The 26,256-nt window shown below is 41.3% G+C and overlaps 1 protein-coding gene across 1 annotated transcript in view; it reads right to left on the minus strand.

Moving 5' to 3' along the window:
• LOC113024723 (apoptosis-stimulating of p53 protein 2-like) overlaps positions 1-26,256 on the minus strand; it is a 40,618-nt gene that overhangs the window by 13,873 nt on the left and 489 nt on the right. The window contains exons 2-7 of the mRNA XM_026172015.1: positions 13,263-13,410; positions 12,851-12,964; positions 8,793-8,869; positions 8,113-8,214; positions 7,314-7,491; positions 3,454-3,653 (exon numbers count right to left, since the gene is read on the minus strand). Of these exons, the coding sequence (XP_026027800.1) occupies positions 3,454-3,653; positions 7,314-7,491; positions 8,113-8,214; positions 8,793-8,869; positions 12,851-12,964; positions 13,263-13,410 (819 nt within the window). The remainder of the gene's footprint in view (positions 1-3,453; positions 3,654-7,313; positions 7,492-8,112; positions 8,215-8,792; positions 8,870-12,850; positions 12,965-13,262; positions 13,411-26,256) is intronic.

The following is a 26,256-nucleotide window of genomic DNA, read 5'->3' on the forward strand; positions in this document are numbered from 1 at the left end:
CAGATCAGCATCCTGATGTGGCACACCTGTGAGGTGGGATGGATTATCTCAATATAGCAGATGTGCCCACTACCACACATTTGGACTGATTTGTGACCACTGTTTGGGAGGGATGGTTATATTGTGTATCTGGAATGAATTTTAGGTCTCTACGTCCATCCCATGGGGAATGGGAGCAAAAACAAAAGTGTTGCGTTTATATTTTTGTTGAGTGTAGTTGGTCATTATAAGAAGTGTTTGTGAACTAAACATCAAGAATGTGGGATACTGTTTGTCCGTGATTTGGAGAGCCCAGTTCGTGCTCCCGACACAGGGAAAACCAATTCTACAGGGGAGGCCTACCTTGGCCTTGTGCAGGTAAAGCCAAAGGGAAGATATGTTTCACCATATTTTCTAGTCTTTGGCTTGGAAGGCAGTTGGTTTGGAAACATATTTGGCGATGTTTCATACCCTGCTTTGCGTATGTGTGGAAGCCCCGCCAAAAACCTGTCCATTATGCTACCATGCCCCCCCCCTGCAATGGCTCTGCACCCCCCCCCCCTCCCCAGGGGGTGGGCCACACACTTTGGGAACCTCTTCTTAAGTCTTAAGTCATGACACACTTCTCTCCCCAACATAAGTTGCCAATATATGTTAAAAGTATTGGTATTGGATTGATACCAAAATATACTGCACAGCACTACAGACAGGATGAGAGTGCAGGAATGTCTTAAAGACATAAAGACCTGGATGGCCACTAACTTTCTGCTTCTTAATTCAGGTCAAACTGAGGTTATTGTAGTCGGCCCTGAAAATCTTAGAAATATGGTATCTAATCAGATTCTTACTCTGGATGGCATTACCTTGGCCTCCAGTAACACTGTGAGGAACCTTGGAGTCATTTTTGACCAGGACATGTCCTTCAACGCACATATTAAACAAATATGTAAGACTGCATTCTTCCATTTGTGCAACATCTCTAAAGTTAGAAATATCCTGTCTCAGAGTGATGCTGAAAAACTAGTTCATGCATTTATTACTTCCAGGCTGCACGACTGTAATTCATTATTATCAGGATGTCCTAAAAACTCCCTGAAAAGCCTTCAGCTAATCCAAAATGCTGCAGCAAGAGTCCTGACAGGGACTAGAAAGAGAGAGCATATTTCTCCTGTATTGGCTTCCCTTCATTGGCTTCCTGTTAAATCCAGAATTCAAAATCCTGCTCCTCACATACAAGGTCTTAAATAATCAGGCCCCATCTTATCTTAATGACCTTGTAGTACCATATCACCCTATTAGAGCACTTCGCTCTCGCACTGCAGGCCTACTTGTTGTTCCTAGAGTATTTAAAAGTAGAATGGGAGGGAGAGCCTTCAGTTTTCAGGCCCCTCTTCTGTGGAACCAGCTTCCAGTTTGGATTCAGGAGACAGACACTATCTCTACTTTTAAGATTAGGCTTCAAACTTTCCTTTTTGCTAAAGCATATAGTTAGGGCTGGACCAGGTGATCCTGAATCCTCCCTTAGTTATGCTGCAATAGACATAGGCTGCCGGGGGATTCCCATGATGCATTGAGTTTTTCCTTTCCAGTCACCTTTCTCACTCACTATGTATTAACAGACCTCTCTGCATTGAATCATATCTGTTATTAATCTCTGTCTCTCTTCCACAGCATGTCTTTATCCTGTCTCCTTCTCTCACCCCAACCGGTGGCAGAAGATGGCCCCGCCCCTCCCTGAGCCTGGTTCTGCTGGAGGTTTCTTCCTGTTAAAAGGGAGTTTTTCCTTCCCACTGTCGCCAAAGTGCTGCTCATAGGGGGTCATATGATTGTTGGGTTTTTCTCTGTATCTATGAAGCGCCTTGAGGCGACTTTTGTTGTGATTTGGCGCTATATAAATAAAATTGAATTGAATTGAAGAGAGGTTAGATTTAAAGGTAAGGACTGCTCAGTGACGTTTGATAAACTGCAAATTTAAAGCTTCCATGTGACGTCATAATTTTAATCACATATGATGTGTTTTGATAAATTATGTATTTTCATTTTGCAAAACAAACAAAGCTATACTAATTTTGTGTTATTCAACTGTTGCATTAAATTACTGCATTAATGTAGTGAACAAGCTTTAAGCTGATGACGCTTGGGTTCATTCAGTGAATTCCAACTTTATACTACCTTGTGTCAGTGTAAGGGATGGATATCAGCCAAGATAGCTTGTGAAACTGCTTACATCGTGTTGAATTCAGTTGTGTAAATCCACAAAAAGCAGGTCAGCTGATAACAGCGACACGGAAAACCTACTGAAGCTTACATGAAAAACGACTGTGATTCTTTTCCCTATGCTGAGCTACTGCACAGATCTCAGGGTTCCCCCACCTGCTGAATCCCACTCTAACTCTTGACTCATTGTACTGTTTAGGTGTGGAGACAAAGTCACCGTCTACAATGTGGGCGACAGAAAATAGCTATTTGTTTAAAAGTCTGTAAAGTCTGTACTTTTGCCACCTCTGAACATAACAACAACCAGTGGCTACTTTCAGCCATGTTTCACATCTGTATTGGCTTGTTGTAAGCCTGTTTGCTGGCTTGTTTGCAAACTTCTATATAATTATCAATTATAATTAGGGTTTAGGGTTAAACAGAACAAATGCAATGATGGCGTACTCAAGAGCTCCAAATGAGAAATGTTTTTTCTATGATGTATTAAGCACTTATCACTATTTCTGACACGCTGAACTTAATTTAAAGAAAAGAGTGCAAGAGGCTTTCATTTATATCATTTTATTTTTTCCATTTATTAGGCTAGGATAAGACCATAGTCCCCCGTTTATCAGGTAGGGAATTTTGCTCCCCTGTCACACCTGATCATAAGTGATAATGAGAAAACATACTGGATGCTTTAATTTGGTTTTCATTTACAGGCCTCCCCAACCTGCATGCACCCATGTGATTACAAATACAGAAAAACCCTGATTAACCGTACTCTCTTCAGCGATCCTGCACACAGTCATTATGCCTCCAAAGAAAGGCAGCACCCACCATCTGAGGCAAACAGAAGGAGCCACAACTGAAAAACTAAGGTATGGAAATGACAACTTTCTACGCAGACAACCTCAAATATTACTGTCGGACTGCCTCTTACTCTTACTGCCTTTTTATGATTACAAATGCTACAGAAACAGAAAATATATTTCCCTCCACAATACAAAGTAATTTGTGTAAAGGCATAACAGTATCATCGATATCTTCACTCTCTCTATTAGGTAGAAATATGATTTTATGTCTGTAGTTGATTAATCTCAAGAGATTTTCACATTCATCAAAGAACGCTGAATGACAAATTTTGCTATAAAAATCCGATATATATTTATATCATACTGTAAAGAAAGCAGAAAATATGGCAAACATTTAATTTAATTGTAGAACAGCAAAGTATAATTTAATATTAGCAAGAGAAATTCTCAGCTGACATCTCACCTGCAGTTCTTTGTAGAGACATTCCAGCTCAGCTGTAGAAGACATGTTGTGGTGGTGCGGAAGAAGAGGAAGAGAAGGCTCCAGACTGTTGCTCCTCAGTCCCTCCAGCTGGTTGCTCAGCTCCTCTACCCTCGCCACAGCCACGAGCAGCTCTGTCTGCTTCTGATGGAAAAGGCTGGTCATCTGCTCGATCTCCTCCACTGCAACACAATCATATCATTGCAGTCCTTAATTGATCCTGGTGTCATCCCGCAGTACCCTGCACTACTTATTTAAAGATAACCATTACACTCATTTTCAGTTTGAATAGGTTTTTTTAAAACCTTGTACTGGGCATACTCTCTTGCTGTGGATGAAAGTAAAGACATGATGGACATTGCACGGCTGGCCATCTTCATCCGTGGAGTGGAAATATTGGACATTAAATCGATGCACGGGACAACGACAGGAAAAGACATTTTTGAAAACGCATGTCAAAGTGTGACCGACATGAAACTGCCCTGGGACAAACTTGTTGGACTTACAACAGATGGAGCGCCGGTGTTGTGCGGTGAAAAAAAGTGGACTCGTCGGCAGGATGAGAGTAAAGATGCGCAAGGAGGAGAAATGTACCGGTGAGTTAACAGCATATCACTGCATCACACACCAGGAAAGGCTGTGTGGTAGAGTCCTAAAAATGGAGCATGTAATGATCACCGAGTTAAAGGTTTGAATCACCGTCAATTTCAGTCTTTTATGTAGGAAATAGATTCAGAGCTTGCTGACATTCCTTATCATACAGAGGTCCGTTGGCTGAGTTGGGGAAAAGTTCTCAATAGAGTTTTTGAGCTCGGCAAGGAAATCTGTCAGTTCATGGACACGGCATGTATGATGCAGTGAAGGCATTTGAAGTGAAGCAGTCACAAATGCACCAGTGCAACTTGCCTCATGTCAGGTTTATATTGTTGATTGTCATTTATGCTTAGCAATATTTAACCATATATGCTTAGAGGTGTATAATCGATTGTGTAGTGATACGATGTGTGATCCTTAGGAGTCTGCAAAGACTTCCAGAGTGTTCTGGCATTCACACCACATCCTGGGAGCATGGGAGAGGGCGTACCTTCTCTTGTTGTTTTATGGTAGGATAAACGTAGCCATGTCAGTTTTAGTCTAAGTGCCTTTTGTTTAGATGAACTGCTGGACTTACAGACCAGCAGGTTTAGGGAAGTCATTTATGGGGTCACACACTGACCCCACACACACACACACACATACTTACACAACGCACAGGCAAGGTACTCTTTGTGTGTATGTATACGTCATGTGTTAATGAACCTATGTGTATTCATGTGAGCTCAATAAAAGAACAATGTTATGGGGGAGCGGACGAGAGCGACTGGGGTCAAGCGAAGGAACGGCGCTTGTCGTGGTTCTCTCCCTCATGCATGAGTAACACGAAGAACTTTGCCTACTTGTGTCTTGCTTTTGCTGCGTAATTAAATTGTCTTGAACGTTCCAGCAAATAGGTTCAAACTACAAACCTATCACCTCACTTTCCCTGTTGCCAAGTAATGTTGAACCAAGTCGGCGCACTTTGCTGATAAACTGAGCGCACTGCGCACTGAGTATGCCCGGCGCTTTGGTGACTTTGAAGCACAAAAAGAGAATTTCGAGCTGCTTTGCAACCCATTTATGTGGAAACTGCACCTGTGCAGATTCAGATGGAGCTGCAGTGTAATGATACACTCAAGGCAAAGTACCACACTGAATGGCCCGCACAGTTTATTAGTTCCATTCCTGAAGCAACGCCTCAGCTACATGCGGCTCCAACCTTGTGTTTGCTTTCATTTATTTTTTCTGGGGTTTTGGCAGCATGTTCATATTTCTAACTTGCATAATTTTGACAGGATATATTTTTATGAAGAGCAAAATATTTAAAGTTTATTTTTTTCTGGAATAATATTCCTGTCTGTTTTTATTCATATTTATGTTTAAAAAACATTGTTTTAGTGTTCAATAAATGTTTATCTTGTTTGGCCCGCGACCTAAAGTGTGCCTTAAGTTTTGGCCCCCTGTGCAATTGAGTTTGACATCCCTGCTGTAAACCATAAAAGGTAGTATTCATTTTTTTAATCTGATGATGGTGTTTATATAGCATTGTCGACGTGCTGTTTAGCATTCTTTTCTGTCATTTGAACACTGCGAGCAGTAGCTTCTTTGCTGTGGCATGCTGGGGTGCATGCATCAAAGAGAAGGACGCAAACAGACTGAACAAATTCAGGAAGGCCGAGTCTGTTTTTGGCATGAAGTTCGCCACGGAGGTGGTGATCTTTGACAAAATGCTTGCAAGACTGCAGGCAATCATGGACATGGACCCCCTCCATAACACACTGGACAATCTGAAGAGTAGTTTCAGCAACAGGTTCCTTCAACCTCGCCTGTCTGAGTTGTGGTACAGGTCTTTCCTTCCCGCTGCTATCAAACTCTTCAGTCAGGTCCACACATGTGGAACGGAACAAATCACATCTCAGTGCACCCTCTCATTTTTGTACACCATGACATATTTGCACATACTTGTCCTTTTATATTTATATTTATACCTATCTCTATATTTATCTTAACATTTATCTATCAATATCTCTGTTTCTGCACTCATTTTCTTTGAAACTGAATTTTCCTCTGAGATTAATAGTTTCTCTGATTCAGATTTACCACGTATATTCGGTTAAAATTTATGTAGTCAATTCCTATCAGAAAGCATTTTTCTACACATGGTTCTGGATGATGATTAGTAAAAGCACATATCCCTAATATGGTCATCTCAATCACACCATCATGAACAGTCACATTCTGTTTTACTTAAATTTGTCTTACACTTTACTTTGTTCTGTTTCCTGCTATTTTTGTGCCAGGCCAGTGTTCAGTTAGTCAGTCTCCTCAGTATATATACCGTCACAACAATCTTAAGCCAGACTGTACTCTTTGCAGTAAAGCTTTCCAGTAATTCCTAGTATTCCTTGTGTTGCCTACTACTATCCTAACTGATCTGATTTAGAGTATTTCATTGACTTTTCCTGTTGCTTGCGTTACTTGGATTGTTTGCAACTGATTTCTCATGTATGACCACGGCCTGTACTGGTATACCTGTCACAGCAGATGGCCCCGCCCCTCTCTGAGCCTGGTTCTACTGGAAGTTTCTTCCTGTTAAAAGGGAGTTTTTCCTCCCCACTGTTGCCAAAGTGCTGCTCATAAGCGGTCATTTGATTGTTGAGTTTTTCTCTGTATGTATTTTTGTAGGGTCTACCTTACAATATAAAGTGCCTTGAGGCGACTGTTGTTGTGATTTGGCGCTGTATAAAAGAAAATTGAATTGAATAACAACTTGGACGGTTGAATTTTATTTAGAGCCTCTTCTCCTTATACGTAACACCAGCTGCCTGTAAACCTTTTGTTTAAGAAGGGTAGCCAGTCAAAAGAAAGTTGACTTACACCACGAGTTTGGGATTGAAAATGAACAGTGGGGCGCCAGTACCTCTTCTTTAGCTTTTCTGATAGTCAGTGAACAGAAATATAGAGTTGGATATGAGAATATTAGCTCCCATTTAAAAAAATCCCAAGTTTATTTTAAAAAATACAAAAATTAGACTATTTATGAAACGAAAAATTTCTTAAATAGTTTTCTAATGTTTTTCCCATGTTGATGTTTGCCCCAAACTAATGTGCCAAACTTGTCGGTGCATTAGTGCTTCATATTGATTTTATACAATTAGGCCCAGGAATATGTGACACATAAAACAGTTCAAAACTAATGTTTTGGATAAGAATAAAGAAGCTCTGCAAAATGTTACAAAGCCTATGTAGTCGCATGGCTCACTGACCTAGTTTGCTATTACTTAGGCGTTTCTGTTCCACCTGACCCTTTAGGGCCCGGACTCGTCGCAGTTTGGCCTCCTGGTTATGCGCATTCTCCCTGAGCTGCCACAGCCGCTCCTGTTCTGACGCCTCCTGTTGCTGCTGCTGGTGATCCTGCAGTTTCAGGAACCGTAGCTGCTGCTCCTGCAAAACACAATGCTTTTCAGGTCTTTATCATATCATATCATGCTAAACAGCTACACCGATTTCTTCCTGATATACTTTAACTGGAAGACATGAAACATTGACTTTTTTATTTTTATTTGAATTTTATTGAATTTTATTTTTTATTTTATTTGTATTCTTTCACTTATTGTTGCATGTGTGTTGTTGCTGCCTGTGTTTGAGTAATTTCTGTAACTGTGAGACATCTGCTGCTGCCTATCTTGGCCAGGTCTCCCTTGAAAAAGAGGTTTTTAATCTCAATGGGATCTTCCTGGTTAAATAAAGGTTAATAAATAAATAATAAATTTACAGTACATCTTGTAAAATATATCTAGCCATTCATATGAGGTATAGAAGGCTTGTGTAGTCACAGTCGAATCATGTACATCACTTTAGTATGAACATTAGTCTCTGTTTGCACAGAGCTTTGTTTGGTATACTAGTCCAGGGGGCAAACGGAGTACAAGAAGTAGTTAATAAGCATCCATAGGCAACTGCAAGAGGTTATTGTGAACTGCATTTAAAATAGTATCAGCATCAATATAAGTGGTAACACCAGTAGTAGTAACAGTAGTAATAGTTGTGTATGGTGTGTTTTACCTTGGAGGCCAGCAGCTGCTGCTGAGCACTGATCTGCTGCTGCTGTCGGGTTGCCAGGTCGTGCAGCTCATTCAGCGTCATGTCCAGACAAGGAGCTGAAACCTGTAACGCAGATACAGTCAGAGTTCACTTTCACACAGACAGAAATACTAAAAGACACATTACACTGTCCAGCTGTCACAACCTTCATGCATTTTAAGGTGCAATGCACAACTTTCTGTTCAGCCATTTACGGCAGCGGTCCCCCGAGCCATGGACCGGTACCCGTCCATGAGTCGTTTGGTACCCGGCTGCGAGAGTTCAGGCTTGGATGTGAAATTCATGGTTTTCAGGGTTTTTGTCGGTTTTTAGCATTATTCTTTTTATCGTTTTTATCGTTAACTTGGTTTCTCTGGGTCTTTTCCCGTGCGTTATGAATAAATCTTCTTTTTTTTAGTATGGGTACTGGTTTTATTTTGTTGCATTTATCTGCGACACCTTAAAGGCCGGTCCATGAAAATGTTGTTGGACATAAACCGGTCCGTGGCACAAAAAAGTTTGGGGACTGCTGATCACAGAAACTCAAAATGCAATATCTATGAATGTGTTTGAAGGGATTCATGTTAGTCGGTAATAAAAATGTAAGCCAAGGCAAAACACACTGATTTATTTTTATCAAAATCACAGTAAAAGTCTCTCACCCCATTCTCCAGACATCTCTCCAACGAGGCTTTCACCTGGTTTCTCCTCATCATCTGATCTGCAGCCCTGGATCCAACTGGACACAAAACACAGTAAATACTAATGAAGAATTTAATCATTTTAGCCATGCTCTACTGCCTATCCAGTGTTGGTGCAGAAGATGGTCAGGATAAGCCAAGATTGACAACAATGTATATAAACACATAGTGAGTGAAAAAGGTGAATGACGATAAAATACTAGTGCATAATAATAAGCCCCCAGCAGCCTTAGTTACTCAGCAGTCAATTGCTGAGTAACTAAGGGAGGATTCAGGGTCACTTGGTCCAGCCCTAACTATATGCTTAGCAAAAAGGAAAGTTTGAAGCCTAATCTTGAAAGTAGAGATAGTGTCTGTCTCCTGAATCCCTACTGGAAGCTGCTTTCACAGAAGAGGGGCCTGAAAGCTGAAGGCTCTGCCTGCCATTCTACTTTTAAATACTCTAGGTACAACAAGTAGGCCTGCAGAGCGAGAGCATAGTGCTCTAATCAGGTGATATGGTACTACAAGGTCATTAAGATAAGATGGGGCCTGATTATTCAAGGCCTTGTATGTGTCAAGATTCTGGGTCATTTGACCCAGCGTTCTTAGTTTTCCTGTGTCATGTTAAGTTCATTTGTTATTCTATGGGTCCTAAGTTGTTCAGGTTAATTTACTGGATTTCCTCTCGTGTCGTTATCCCCCTTTGTCTCCCTCTGTGTGGCCGTGTATATAGTGATGTGAGCTATTGTGTTTTGCTCATACTCCTTGTGCTCTGTGTTTTCCTCTTTCCATCATGTTCTCTCTCTCTCTGCTTCTCTCGGCTGTCTCTGTGTACTCTCTGTGTTATGTTTAAGGTCCGCGTCTTGGTGTCAGAATTTCGTGTCCTCCCCCACTCTGTTATGTGTAATTGTCCTCAGCTGTGTTCCCCGTGTGCTTCCACTTCCCTCGTTACCTTCTGTGTACTTATGTCAATGTCCCCCTCTGTTCTGTGTGGCGTCGTCCCCTCACTGTGTGTTTCCTCCGCGCTCCTATGTCCTTGTGTTTCCAGTGTAGCTCCCTCGTGTCTCTGGTTTTTGATTTGAGTTTCTTGTTTATAGCTCCTTGTGTTTAGTTTAGTACCTATGTGTTTTTCCAGCAATAAAGCTGCCGTTTTGAGTTCATCCCTCCCCGCGTATGACTCCTGTGTTTGGGTTCTATTTCCTGCCAGCCACACAGTGAACCATGACAGTATGTGAGGAGCAGGATTTTGAATTCCATTCTGGATTTAACAGGGAGCCAATGAAGGGAAGCCAAAACAGGAGAAATCTGTTTCTAGTCCCTGTCAGTACTCTTGCTGCAGCAATTTGGATTAGCTGAAGGCTTTTCAGGGAGTTTTAGGACATCCTGACAATAACAAATTACACTAGTCCAGCCTGGAAGTAATAAATGCATGAACCTTTCAGCATCCCTCTGAGACTCTTTAAGGGCCAAGTACAATAAGCTCAGTTTCATCTGAATTTGGAAGCAGAAAACTAGTTGTCATCCAGGTTTTTATGTCTTTAATGCTGTCTTTAATACTTTGTATACTGCATGTAAAGAAGCATGTATAATCTAAACAGAATTGGTTCTAGCACTGAAGCCTGTGGAACTCCATAATTATCCTTAGTGTGTGAAGAGGACTCTCCATTTACGAGAAAAAATTGGAGTCTATTAAACACATAAAGACCTGGATGACCTCTAATTTTCTGCTTCTGAATTCAGATAAAACTGAGGTTATTGCACTTTGGCCTAAAAATCTTAGAAATTTGGTCTCTAACGAGGACTCCCTCGAAGAGATTCTGGCAAACCATCAGACGACTCAGGAGGGGAAAGCAGTGCTCCACCTGCAATGTGTATAGTGCGGGTGGAGCGCTGCTGACTTCTGACTGAAAACATAGTCGGGCATTGTAAGGAATACTTTGAGGACCTCCTTAATCCCACTGGCACGTCTTCTGTGGAGGAAGCAGAGTCTGAGGGGGACGACTAGCCTATCTCCGGGGGCGAGGTCACTGGGGCAGTTAAACAACTCCTTGGTGGCAGAGCCCCTGGGGTGGATGAGGTCCGCCCTGAGTTCCTGGAGGCTCTGGATGTTGTAGGGCTGTCTTTGTTGACATGCCTCTACAATGTTGTGTGTAGATCAGGGGTGGTTCCTCTGGATTGGCAGACCAGGGTGGTGATTCCCATCTTTAAGAACGGGGACCAAAGGGTGTCCAACTATAGGGGGCTCACACTCCTCAGCCTCTCTGGGAAAGTCTATGCCAGGGTGCTGGAAAGGAGAGTCCACCCGCTAGTCGAACCTCTGATACAGCATTAACAATGCGGTTTTCATCCTGGTCATGGAACACAGGATCAGCTCTTTACCCTCTCAAGGATACTTGAGGGTGCATGGGAACTTGCCCAACTAATCTACGTGTGTTTTGTGGACTGGGAGAAGACCGTGTCCTTCAGAGTGTCTTGTGAGAGGTGCTTCGGGAGTATGGGGTGTCTGGTCCATTGCTTCAGGCCATTCGATCCTTATACAACCGTTGCAAGAGCTTGGTCCGGATAGCCGGCAATAAGTCGGACTCATTCTTGGCCAGGGCTGCCCTTTGTCACCGATTCTGTTCATAATTTTTATTTGACAGAATTATGAGGTGGTGAACAGCTTTTAGTTGGGTGGTCTCAGAATCTCATCTCTGCTTTTCACAGATGATGTGGTTCTGTTGGCTTCATCGGATGATGGCCTCCAGGTCACACTGGAACAGTTCGCAGTTGAGTGTGAAGTGGTGAGAATGAGGATCAGCACCTCCAAATCTGAAGCCATGGTCCTCAGCCAGAAAAGGGTGGAGTGCCCACTCTGGGTCAGTGACGAGTTCCTGCCCCAAGTGCAGGCATTTAGGTATCTCGGGGTCTTGTTCACGGGTGACGGGAAAAGGAAGCGAGAGATCAACAGATGGATTAGTGATGCGGACACTAAACTGATCTGTCGTGGTGAAGAGAGAGCTGAGTTTAAAAGCGAAGCTCTTGATTTACCGGTCGATCTACATCCCTTATGTACCACAAGATGTGGATAGTGACCGAAAGAACGAGATCACAGATACTCGTTCTGTGAGCCAGTCACCCTTCAGAGAAAGGGTGACTGGCCTCTCCCTTAGAGATAGGGTGAGAAGTTCTGCCATCTGGGAGGGGCTCAGAGTAGAGCCGCTGCTCCTCCACATCAAAAGGAGCCAGCTGAGGTGGTTTAGGCGTCTGATAAGGATGCCTCCTGGGTGAGGTGTTCTGGGCATGTCCCACCGGGAGGAGGCCCCGGGGCAGACCCAAGACATGCTGGAGAGATTATATCTCTCGGTTAGACTGGGAACGCCTTGGTGTTCCCCCAGACAAGCTGTAGGAGGTGGCTGGGGAGAGGGAGGTCTGGGCTTTTCTGCTTAGATTGCTGCCCTCGCGACCCGGCCCTGGATAAGCGAAAGAAGATGGATGGACGAACGAGTGAAAGCAAAGTAACCTACAAGATACACTGTGCTCATTCGGACCTTCAATAGTGCCAATATTTTCTGTATATACACTGTCAAGAGAATTAGAGGAACACTCACCTTTTTACTTTTCAAACACAAGCATCTGTACTTGTGAAAAATGTGAACAATGTGTGTTCTTTTGCCACCTCTGTATATCAACTAATAGATGGATAGAGGTATATCTGTATATTTACAAAGGGGATACACCAGTACTGCCACTCCACTGAGTTAACCACAGGATCCATACCTGCCATCAAAAGTGAGAGGATGGATACTGTCTATCAAATTCTTCATAATTAACATTCAATTGATTACTTATAATTATAAATTAGCTTAGACCTAAATGTTGTACCTAAATCATAACCTGTACTGTAGTTACGGCTGTTTGGACATTTTAATTTTTTCTTTTTAAATGTTATGAGTGCCAAATAGTACTGAGACTGTTCTGGTGGTGTGTGGTCCTTTATTAAATAACATAGTATGTCAGTTTTTTAATTACCTTTAGCCATTAAATTTCTTTCTTACCTGATTCTCGTCCAGGTGCTCTTTGGTGACGGAGGAGATAACGTACCTCTCCCCTCTGCTGTCCTGATCGCTGCAACACCTCCAGCATCTGTTCTCCATCTCCAACAACACGTTCTGATTGATTGAAAAAAAGCATACAACGTTAAAGAATATAACATTAACCCTTTGTTACAAAAAGAGATGGAATTAATCAATCATGATATAATTACACTATAGGGCCAAAAACTATGTGTGAAACTATAGTTCTTATCACCTGACCTGAAAGTCACATTATGGCTACTTTTGAGATATAGCTACAACCATATCAGTGTTTGTGTATTTGAGGTTCACGTGAATGAATACCGCAATTCATTATTATTATTATTAGGTCACTACTAGCAGTTTGGATATCTACTTGACACAAGAAACTCACCTGAGCCTCTCAATATCTCAGCCAGATAGCAGTCAGACTCGCCAGGCTCCTTGCAGAGCTCCACCACATCTCTGCACAGTGTCTCTGGTGTGATGGGGACTTCATTAAAGTGTTGGTTATTGTTGCTGAGGTACACAGTTAGGAACATCTACAATTACAAAATACATTTTGGTAATAAGAATTCAGGGTTCACGTTCACGTTGTTTCAATAGACAACCTTTAAATTAGGAAGACTGTCATCAATGACAGTAGCTCACTTGAAAAGCAGGATGAGAGATCCGCGTCACTGATTTACAACTGTGAGCTTGTGTATTACTGGGTCTGTACCTTAAAATAATAAAGTACCTTGAGGCCAATTTTGTTGTGATTTGGTGCTATATAAACAAAACTGAAATTGAATTGAAAGGAACTGAGCATCAACAAAGCCTTTTTTATATTGTCATAAAATATAATTATTGCAAATTTTCTTAAAATATCGTGATATAATTTTGAGGCCATATCACCTCCTTCTATAAAGGAGGCACCCTAATCAGATGCCAGAACTACCTCAACTGTCCTCTTGCAATGTGGTTGAACGGTCTACTTCCTGCATGACCAAAAGCTTCACTCTGCTACTCAGACAACCCTTGGGTGAGGTTCATTCTGCTACTCATGCTCATATGTTTTGGTTAGTACCCACTCATAAGCATAACCATAAGTAAAACTCAACCAGTAACATCATAAGATCGCCAACCTCACTTTCACAACAGACCTGTACAACATCCACAAACTTAAAATAGTTCCAAGGGCTGTCAGGTTTCCAATGTTCTGTTTAAAGTGTTACAACCAAAATCATTGGAATAGTCCGTTAACAGACTGTGTTCAGTAAAACAGCATGCAACATAACAGTTTCACTGAAAACAAAACCTGCCCTTTTTACCTTTATTGCAGCTTTTGTGCTATTTACAACTATTACAGATATTTGTGGACAGAACTCCCATGATGCAATGAGCCATCTGTTACTCCAGCAGGGTAGGCCCACAGCCAGATTACTTCCCACAGCCTGCCAACCTGCGTGGATGCAGCACTCAGCACTTTTCAGCCTTTACTTATCCTGTGAACTAGGCACTAACCAACAACATGCTCAAAGGCTTATCAGAGCTTCTTCTAAAGGTTCCCATCCACAAAGCTGGTCTAAGGATTAAAATCTTCAACTTGACATCCCTGAGCTGGCTTTTCTCATTTTGCACAGCTCTTTCTGCCCTGATTTCTGTTTTATTCATTCCAGTCAATGTGGTCTGAAAAAAGCTCAAAAGAACAAAAACATATATGATGCATATGCCAACAAGATATAAAAAGGGAGGGACTGAGCATTCAAAAAAGACAAAACAGTATTTTAAGCTAAATGCTACTGCAATGGAGGTGGAGTCACACTCTTCTACCACAGAGTAAATATGAAGAGAAATGAAGCAAGTGTAACCTTAAAAGAAAAGCATGGAAATAGTGTTGTGCAGGTTAAGAGTGTCAGAATCATGAGTTTGAAGCTGGAAATCGAATGTCAGTGCTGAAGTTAGAAAGGCATGGTTGAAATGGTTTGGACATATATAGAGGAGGGATAGTGAATATACTGGACAAAGGATGTTTGAAGATGGAGCTTCAGGAGCCACCAACCTTCCAATTAGTAGATCACCTGCCCCACCTCCTGAGTTACAGCAACCCCCAAGAAGTTCATGGATAAAAGAGGGGGTGGTGTGACAGAAAAGGATGCCAGGGATAGTGTGAGATGAAGGCAGATGATATGCTGTGGCGACTGGTGACGGGAACAGCCAAAAGAAGAAAAAGAACAAGTCCAACCATGTTGTGGCTTACCATGTTTTTGAAAATTGTATATAGTGACCTAATTAACAATAAGATCACTATATCATTATTGGTAATAATATTATCATCTACTATTGATAAGGATAAATATAAATATACTAGTATTCATTTTGCAAACGTGTGTAAGTTTTCTAAGTCAGTCAGGCTTTCATTTGTTTGTACTCACATTTGTAAAGTTGTTTGTGAAGTACAAATCAGCTATACAAATATTGATAAAATTTGGGTTTGTGCATGAAAGTTTCAATGCATGATTTATGCACACTGTTTGTGAATAAGGGCCAATGTATGCTTGTGCCATCATTGTGGTGGAGGCGTGGTCCCTGGCTCAGCTGCAGGGGGAGGGATGGCGCAGTGAGCTCAAGGGGCAGGGCCAGGGAGGCTGGAGGGCCAGGTGGAAATAATCAACCAAACAAGGTTTCTCCCTTCACATAGCGAGGTCGGACACGAGAGGAGAAGTGTGCGGGCGGGTTGAAAGCTGGCTGGTGTGTGTGCCGAACCAGGGAATTAATACGAGTGCACAATCAATTTAGGGGAAAAAACAGTTACACAATCGAAAGAACGGCGTGTCGGTCACGGCCCTTTACAGTGGTGCCGAAACTCAGCTGGTATGCCAGACTCACATCGCTCAGGCTCCGACACCCTCCCCCGGTTCAGGAGGTACTACAGCGTCCCGGTAAGGAGTCATGGGGGTATGCGCCATGCTTTGGGGGACACGGTCTGCACGCAGAGCCTTATGCACCAAAGCTTGGTTCGCCCCGGGGCATTGCTGAAAGCGGAGTGGGTGAAATGTGTTCATGGTGATATTCACAAGTATCCCAAAGTGCCGCTGATATTGAAATCCAAGGGCAAAACACACAGTTACCCCGCGCCTGTCCCCTAATTCCGGGTACGAATTGAACAGCGTTTAATAACGTGTTGGGGGCAGTATACGGGGAGGCAATCACGGCAATCATGTGCTCAGTGGCGACGTCCGTCACTGATTCCGGGGGCAGAGGGTCTTTGACCAAGTGATAGAAATTGATGATCACGTGGTGCGCCCTGAAGCCGTGTGGACCTAGCCGCTCTTTGTATCATTAAAAGAGGCTTTATCGAGTGAGTCGTGACACTCGCACAAAGGAGACATGGGCAAAGGCCTCCACCTGTAAAACCATTCCTGTTTTAGGTCTGTCTCATTGTTGGCGTGCACAGGTTAGTAATTTCATTAACACCAAAGCAGCTGAAACCAATTTACAACCCTCTTTGTTGTTACAGTACTTGGCCTGGTTAAGGTGTAACAGGAGAAAACGGTATTAGTTCATCTTGGGGGGAACACAAGTATGTGAGCCAAATGTCACTGAGTCATCCAAAAAGGTCTTGAAACAGTTTACTCAAAACCACAAATACAGTTGACCGAAATGAGAGCTCAACTGCAAATATACAAAGGGATAAATTACTGGGCACATGGATGTGACATTCAGTCTTATTGATAATTTCTGACAAATCAGTGGGTACTTCAGTCCACACAGTTTACCTTTTTAGTCACTAACCTGAGGATTGCTTGTCAGAGATTCTATAGGAATATTACCTGAAACATGACTAAAACAATAACTTTCATATATGCAACATTCAATCTTCTTGGTTTTTTTAATTTGTTCATGTGCTTTCTATTTTTTCTGCAAGACAGTAGTGTGAGGAAAAGATGAGAAAACTAAAATGTCTCATGTGGATATAACTGAGAAAAAGTGACTACCATAGAGAATCTGGACTTCAGGCTTTGAAACAAGTCCACAGTATCACCATGACAGAGCTAAAATGGGCAGTTCCAAGCTTGCCAATGATTGGGCACCATGAGGTCACACATGAGTGTAATTTTTTTCAAATTAAATAAAAGAATCTTTTCACTTTAGTCCTAATTACTATAAGAAAGGTTGCTAAGGGCGTTGTTCATTTTGGTCTCGTTCAGTCAAACTGTAAGATTACTCTGCTCAGCAAATGTAAATGAACATTGTCAGAAAGAAAAGTGTAATTTTCTATTTAGCCCCAATCATTTCTCCTGGCCTTTTAGCTCTTAAGAACGATTTTGTTTTATGTTATTGCAGGCTACAGTAGCTGTTCTTGTCAACAGAAAATGGAAATACTCAAGAAATTTAAGTTGCAATAGTGTTAGAAATAATAAAACCAACAAAGGCTCTAACTGAACCAGTGAATGACTCTGAAAGAGATTTAATGGTCTCAGTGAGAAGCCGTCAACCAGCCTGCCTACTGTCCTACATAAAGAAAACTGGAGCAATGCCGTCTTCCTTCAGGTTCAGACAAAGTGGGCCACTGTCATCAGTCACTCAGCTGAGGTCGACCAGGAAACACTGCAGCCAATCAGAGATGATGGAGGAAAGAAGGTTTCTCTTGGGAGTCTCTTGTCATTGGTACCACTGATTCCTGAACATCAACAGATCCTAAAAACAGACTACATTTGTGAGTACGTGCACTTTTTTCACCTCAGTCACCTTTAGTTTCACTTGTAGCTCTGATTAAAATGGGTAACATAAATAGTCAGCTGAGATGAGTAACACTTCACACCAGGCATTTCCATAAATGTCTGCCCAGAAGCACCAGCTATCAATCGTTGCAACCTGTTGTTTGTGAGCAAAACATGTAATAGACACACCGGTCCACTGTGACCATTTCACGCTTTCTCTCCAAAAGTGAAATGGGCATGCATGCTGAAGTTACAGTACCAGCAGGAGGAGATGATATAATCAAGTTGTCTATTTTCTTCCACATTCCAATAAAAATGTACATGTGGCCTGTTAGGTTGGACACTGAATTATCATTAACATTAATTATTAACATCTTTACCATCATAATGCCTTGTTTTCAGCAGCACTAAATTTTGCATCGAAGCACAAACTTCAGAATGCTGACATGCTTGCTCTTCTTCACTGCAGCCATTACATGCTCTTTCAAAGGCATACAGACACACAAACTCTCTCATTCACTAGAACACATAAACAAGCGAACACAGACACTTGCACAAAAACACAAACACGACACACACACCAAATCTGTCATCTTGCAGTTAAAACACTGTAAAAAATCCTTCCAACAAGACAGTACAGGCTGTTTGATTTTATACCACCACAACATCATTAATTTCAATCATAGAGGAAAAAACCCTGTGAACTCCTGGAAACACTGCTGCATTATAAGCACCCATAGTAGCTGAAAGTGGAAACATGTGAAAGCGAGCTGAAATATTAAAAAGCCCCGAAGAGTGAACCTGCTAGTCAACAGGCGGAGAGCCTTAAAGTCCTGTGGCCTCAGCTCCTAATCCAGCCAGGAATTAGAGCTGCATCACGCTGCTTAATACTACCACAACCCCCACTGCTGTATGGGATGAAATTAACGATCCATCTACTGTCTGCAAGAGGTCAACAGCTTCGTCTTAACAATGATCAAAATGGAGTCGCCTCGTAATCCTGTTATTGACTTGCCACCGATGAGACGTCACAACAGAAGCAGACAAACACACATGGATACATATAGTTCAGCTTTAATCAACAAAAGAAATGTATTACATAATTTTAGCAAATTAAAATCATTTTAAGCTGTTTTTGTTGCTACTCAGATTACAACTGCAAACTCAACATTTTTATTTTATTTTTGTTTAATACTGGTGCTGATGTAGATATCTATGAAAGCACCAATCACTACAAATGTGACAGTTAATAAATCTAAACATTTAACACAGTAGATCACTGATTTAATTAAATAATTTGATTATTATAATTAACAGGACAAATTAGGAAACTCTGTCAAATAATCCTGAGATCAGAAGCTCAAAGCTTAAAAATTAGAACTGAAGCTAATTTGAAACATTATCAGACAAGACCGGGGAAAAGCCAAAGGTCAAAGAATAGTGGTTTTGATCTCAGCATGCATTATTTATAACAGAGTGTTAAATCACAACCAAACTGACTGAAAAGACATTTCACTGTCAGTGTGCCGACTGTTTTCATTCCCGCATTCAGTATCCATCCTATTTCTGCTCAGGGCAACATGCTGACAGCTGCCACACTGCAGGTCACATCCCAAATGTTTTGTAGGCACTGTGGAGGGCTGTAGCCATATGGCTACCAGCATCACATGACATACCAATATTGGATAAACAATACACACGACCCCATTGTCTAGGACGCTACCACAGTGAGCAGTATAAACGCAGAATGCTTCCATACATCTATTGTTAACATTGTCTTCTGATTGACTGGCATTGTTTTGTTAGATTATATTAGGATATGTCCCACCTACTCACTAATCATCTATAAAGTCATAGCTTTTGATAAAGTGTATGTTATGATGCTATTGGTGTCTGTAACCCACCAAGTAATTTTATTAGCCTACCTACCAACTTATAATATTACACTACACACTATTAATTAAATCTACCTACCTAGTAACATCTGTCATCAGCAGTGTTTAGCATTGTTTGCGCTTATAAACATGCAGTGTGTGTATATATGTATACATATATAGCTGAGCTTCACATCAGCTCAAAGCAGTCTGGCCATTTTCCTCTGACCTCTGGCATCAACAAGGGATATTACACCAGAGGTCTGCTGCTCGCTGGATACTTTCTGTTTTTCAGACCATTTTCTTTAAACCTAAACATAATCCCAGGAGTTTCTGGAAATGCTCATGCTAGTTCGTCTGGCACCAACAACCATGCAGTGTCACTTAAATCACCTTTCCTCCCTACTCTATCTCTCAGTTTGGACTTCAGCCACTCGTCCATGTCTACATACCTAAATAGATAAATGCACGGAGTTGCTGCCATCTGATTAGCTGATTATATACTTACATTTAAACACATTAGCATATTGGCCAACATATATGGTGAAAACCAATTTTCTTACTGATGTCTGTTAGAGGATGTCAACAAGAAGGTGACTTTTCTACATTTGAATGTTTAGCGCAATTTTATACTATACATTGAACAAGAAAGAAGGAAGTACTCTCACTGTCAAAATGCTTCTGCCTAAAGATGTAAACAAAGCCAGAGTGGGACAAGTCTGACTTTATTGGCACCTTTGAGACCTGAATATCAGCACCAGGGTGATGTTGTAAACTAACATGAAGGTTACAAATGCTTTAGCTCCTCATCGCCCAAGGAATATTAAATAAATAGTGTTCCCATATGACCTTGAATCGTGTGTGTGTGTTAGTGAGTGTGCTAGTGTTAATTTCTGGTCACTGTGGCAACAGTTACCAAGCAGCACAATGAGCTCCACTGAGCTCTGCCTGGAAGATTATGAGGATGCAGTTTAATGAATAGGGCGTGCTGCCTTTTTAAAGGCAGCTTTTATGTAACATTTAAGGCTTGCTTCACTATCCTGAATCACAAAAACTGGTCCTTTTATGCTTTTTTTTTCTCTCTCATATACACAAACATAGTATATGTGTATACTTTTATAGTGTTGGAGGTTTAAGTAGACAAGGACAAAGTCTTAGATACAAAGGTCAGCAAATGTTCAGGTAATCTCTATAGGCTGCTCTAAATGTTCTAAATCTGGTTTCTAAATTATATGTTTAATAATCTCTATTAATGTTATTACAGTTCTCCAAAACATTGTAAATCACAAAATGGTCAATTTAAATATACTGTACTAAATGAAAAACATATGCTTGTAAAGAAAACAAAATATTACCAAAAGTATCAGGTTGAACCTTTTATTTTAAACATAATATTATATTCCTTATCTTCTGCTGGAAAATACTGATGTCTCTTTTTTCCCCCATTGCAGTAAGGTTTTCCTCTCTGGTTAACAGATAATTTCTGTTTCCTGCTTTTTCTTACAGTCTGGACGTCAAAGTTAATATGGAAAACGAACAGAAAAAGACTGACAAAGGTTTTGTTTTGGGTTTTTTTGTTTTGTGAGCCACAGTGACTGTCTCAGCAGAAACAATACTGACAACTTCCACTATTTAAAAATAGAGCTTTGTGATTTTCTTGAACTCTTCTAACTGCAGTGGAAATGCTTTTAATTAAGATTTCTCCCACTTATTCTGAAATCATGTTTCAGCAGTGGTAGCGTATTAGCAGTCCGCTGGCAGTTAGTGGACACCCTGTCTACCTGCAGAGTGGGCCTGTTGTTGATGGGGGCAGTGTACAATGTGGTGTAACGGATCTGGGGCTACTCTTGCTTGTGGGTCTCTCTGTCAGGCTGCCAGAGAAGACGGCGTTAACATGCAAAAGAGCTCAAGTAAATCCAAGTGTTAACAACAATGACTGCTGTGTGTTGCATCTTTGGTGTTTCTTTTCACACGTCTCTCATTGCTGACACTCTGCCCTTGTTTCAGTTGTAAGGGTTCTTAAACAGCGGCTTTCTACTCAGCCTGAGCACTCAAAGCACTCATTCACTGATTCATCCGAGCACTTTTTTCTATGCTTAAGTGCTTTCTGTCTAACATTCACATTCCAATGGATGCATCAGTTAGTATCTGCAGACTGCAGCAGCCGGGGATGGAACCACCAACCTACAGATTGGTAGATGACCTGTTCTACCTCCTGAGCTGCAGCCACCCACTTGTCAACCAGTCAACATTTGTTCATTAACATCCAGAAACCTGTAGTTGTTGTGTTGGAGGACACATGGCTCTGAATGAGAGCATAGAAGCCCCACCCATCTGCTGTTCATTATGTTGTTAATGAGGGCAGCCAATCAAGTCGGCATAAGTAAAGTTGTACAAATCAGCTGACCAGGGGCTCGATTTGTTCCAGCGTTCTTGATCCTGTCTGGTTCAGTTATGAGCTAAGCAAACAGTCACATGTACACATACAGCACATACAACATGTCATTAACATGGAAGCTCTTCACTATGAGCGAAGTCAAAAAGTTCAAAATAAACTGTAGGTGGAGCACCATGAAAACGTAATCATAAATTGTCTTCACCCAGCTGAACATGGATATTTTAAGGAAGTTAACAAAGGTAACGTAGCTTAAGCTACAAGGAGCTCGACAGCCACAGCGCAAGCCAGCGGTCTGGGTAAGGTTTAAAAAGATCAAAGCAGTTAGAAGAGAAATGATAAAGATGAGTGAACAAGAGAAACAGGTCGATATCCTGCTGTCTGGTGAATTTACAGTCAAATGATGCAAGTACCTGACACTACCACTCATTTGCGGTTAATCAATGGTACATTGGTAGCAGAGCACTTTAGTTTAAGTTGTTTCGGTGACAGAATAGCCTGTAAACAATTTACAGAGTTCCGTAATATTTGGCATTGATAAAAAATTGATTTTTGTTTTTTGATTTGTTTTTTTCAACTTGTCATTTTTATAAAAATAAAGATTATTTTGAAGTGTGAATCAAAAAAGCTACATTTAGCAGTATAGAGTAGGGCTGGGCCATATTATACCGTTCACGGTAATACCGGTATAATGTTAGGCAACGATAGGAAAATGAAATATCGCGATAGAATGGGAGTAAAACGCGCATGCGCAGTGCCTTTGTTTTCATACGCACATGGCCGATTGTTTTTGTTTTTTTTTTTTGTTTTTTTGGCCTGTCCCGTTTGGCTCTTTTGCCATCAGAATTGTTGTCTAAAGGCAAAGAAAGATGCCCAATGGATTTACTTTACCAAACTGACCATCCCAGCCTTGCCGTAATGGTCCATTTGATTCACCTTTTATTGTTTATTTTATTTTCACTTACTGAATACGGGACAGACTTGACTGGGGGAAAGAAGGGGAGAAAGAAAGAGGGAAAGAGAAACAGCTGAGAAGAGGGACGGGGGAGAAGGGCAAAAGACAAAAACCAACAGAACGGGCAGAGAAAAAAAAATGCATATATCAATCACCTGGATCACCTGCTGAGAAAGAAAAAAGAAAGCAAGCAGAAGAGAACAAGAGTAATAGAATAAACAACATCACAATGATATATGGGAATATGACAGTAAATACTAAATATTAAACATTATTGTGCAGCACATAAGATCAACAGAACACAGTGTGCTTTGAGGTAGGAGCCAAAAAGGGTGTAGTTTGTGGGTGTGATCACCCGTGTGTACACCTGTGAGCATGGACGCGCTTGTTTTTTGTTTTTTAAAAGGTTCCTTCATGTAATGATCTGCTAGAGGGTGTGGGGGGGCCACAGCCCCGTCCTCCAGGGCGTGAAGCAGGTGTGGAGGAGATCAAAACTCCAGACATCCAGAGGCCCCCAGAACACAAGAGACCAAGGAAGACCAACAGAGGGGCAGCCGCGCCACTGTCCCAGAAAGAGCTGAGGAGAGTCCCAGATGAGGGCTCACTCAGCAGCCGCGGAGCAGAAGCCAGGGGGAGTTGCAGTGACGCGCCCGTGAGCTCCGCCGGCAGCCAGCTGCGCCTGAGTGACCCAGCCCCAGGCCGAGAGGCCGGCGAGCCCCAGGCCGAGAGGCCGGGCATGGCCGATTGTTGAGTGAAACAGATGAACCAGAATTGGTTTGTAAAAATGGTGCAACTTCCGTGATGTGGAACTGGTTTGGTGTTTGTCCATCAGATACACAACAAAGCACATTTTTTTGCAGAACATGCAAGCGGCCGTTGTTATTGTCATATTTGTCGGACTAAGATGCTCTTAAATCTGGGAGTAATCTGGGTCCTAAACTCCGTATCGTTCAGGTCAAACAACACTGCAGCATCACTGAGAGTTAAAAACTGTCTAAATTCTTTCATCTTTAATAAAACTATCAGCATTGCTGCTTTACCAGGTGTAACTATAAAGTTTAACTTCCAGGCATCCATGAAAACAAAAGTTATTACATTTAACGGAGTTAGAAGTTAGCAGGAAGCTAGCGGAAGTTAGCTCGCTAGTTTCGCTAGTTACCTAAGCATGATATAGCATGTTCTGACTGAGAGATTTCTGAAAAAAATCAAACGTACAGCTCTGCTATCACTTCCAACATAAATGAAGACAGGAAACTAAACAGCAGTGACGTTTGTAGGGTTACTGAAGTTGGGCTAGCTGGTATATAATGATGTGCTACGTGATCGCTAGCGACACAGCTATGTTAGCATAACATAAACAGTGAAGCTGGAGGACGAACACTAACACTTTTCCACTTATAAAAGTTAACGGGAAGGTTCTTCATGGTTAGAGACAAATGCAATCGCATGGCAGGATGTTGTAAACGGACCAAACTTCAGTCAGGAGAACAACTGAGATAATCCATCCACAATACGAGGTTAGTCATTAATATACTGCAACAACATGGGAATAGAGCAGCTGCCAGAGAATTCAACATTAATGAATCAATGGTACAGAAGAGGAGGAAGCAAGAAGAATGAGTTTAATAAAGTTTGATTTATCTGACTGCTTTGTTTCGCTTAATGTGCCTTATAATCCTGTGCACCTTATGGCCCGAAAAACACGTACTGCACACTGCAGTTTAATGTTGCAAAGCACCTCTTTTTAACTTCAGTGGATATTATACATGGTTATGCTCAGGATATGTCAGCCCATTTCTACTGGAAATGCCTTTTGGTTAAACTTTCAGCAAGGAATTTGCATTTGCACTGTTACATTTTTATAAAGCTTTAATGTACATAAAAACCAGCTTCTTGTTTAAGTGAAAATAAATGGAAGGTTGTCTTTTTGCGCTAGTAATGTTGTGGAGTTGTATTTTGTCTCGCATCAATTATATCGTCGGTTATATCGTTATCGCAAATTTTCAAATATATATCGTGATAAATATTTTTGGCCATATCGCCCTGCTCTAGTATAGAGTATAATATGTGTCACCTTTACACCTTTATTTAAGACAAGTTGTGAGTAAATTGGCTATTGTTTTATAAGAGCTTCCTCCAAACAACCTATGTAGAAATAATGAAGTCAAGAGTAGAAGTTACTGTCTATAGAACAATAAATGAGAAGTTCATCTCACCATTTCCTCATTGATAGAGTCTATAAAGTTCCTCTTTTGTCTGCCATCCATTAGTGTGCACCCCCCCCCCATCATTAATGCAGATAACTGTAGCTGAAACACACTTAAATCCAACCAGTCAACGTGTCAGTTATCTGAATTTCAGTGAAATAATGACACTTTGGCTTTGGTGGTCAGTTCACATTACTTCAGATTTGCAGCCATGAGTGATTTCCAGACACGGGACACCAGTGAAGAGTGGGAAGTGTGACATGTGACAAGTACCAGAACACCACAGCCTGAAATGTCAAACTGTTCAGCAGAAGTAAGACTGAGGATGTAGCATGCACGAAAAGGTCAACACTTCTTTTTTCTTTTTTTATTCTCATAAACCAGAAGAGTACCATCATTCCACATGAAAACAATGGTGCAATGCAATGGTGTTAATCTATTATTAGTGGATCCACAGCTGCTCACATCTGGTTGTGACACTGGTTGGTGCAACAGAGAAGTCTGCTGTGTTTGAGTCACTGCAGACAGACACCAGACAACTTCAAATCCTCTGTGTCACCTGCAGTTGGTCCGTGATGAGAGGAACACGTAATCCCTATTCTGTCTGATTCCACCACACTGGCATCTGTTGTCTAACTGATCCTGTTTTTCTGTTTAAGCTTCCCCACATTGTATTCAGCAGATATCTGCTAGATACAATGTGAGGGGTTAAAATTATATATACTCTGTAACAGAGTACTGTAATACATTTAACAGTGAGTCATAGTAATGTTACTGATCAAGTTGCTTACAAGTTGATTTCAGTTTGTGTTGATCAAGGAGAAAATGTGAGAACACTTTACAATTTCTAAGGAGTGTGAATGTTAAAGAAAGTTACTTTAATTTTCATCGCATGACAGCAGGCACTGTGCAAACTGCACCCAACGCAAAGACACAATATCAACACAAAGCAAACCGCTAAGAACACTCCACCCATAGCCATGATTTAAAGCTGAACGTTTGCACATTAACACAAATTAAAACTACACCTAATATCGTTATTTTCAAACATAAATATACTGCGTGATTAAATATTAACTGTGATATATGTAGTATTTATCATTACATTACAAAGTCGGAGGAAGCGAAGTACAACAAAAAATATTAATTTATAAAACATGACGTGTTATTTCGAGACACATTCTTAGTTAAAAATGCTTTCCAGGATTCCACGAAGATCTCAGTGCGTGGTCCTATAAATTTAATTCGTGA

The sequence above is a fragment of the Astatotilapia calliptera genome, chromosome 6 (genome assembly GCF_900246225.1).
Source record: "Astatotilapia calliptera chromosome 6, fAstCal1.2, whole genome shotgun sequence".
Taxonomy (NCBI): domain Eukaryota; kingdom Metazoa; phylum Chordata; class Actinopteri; order Cichliformes; family Cichlidae; genus Astatotilapia; species Astatotilapia calliptera.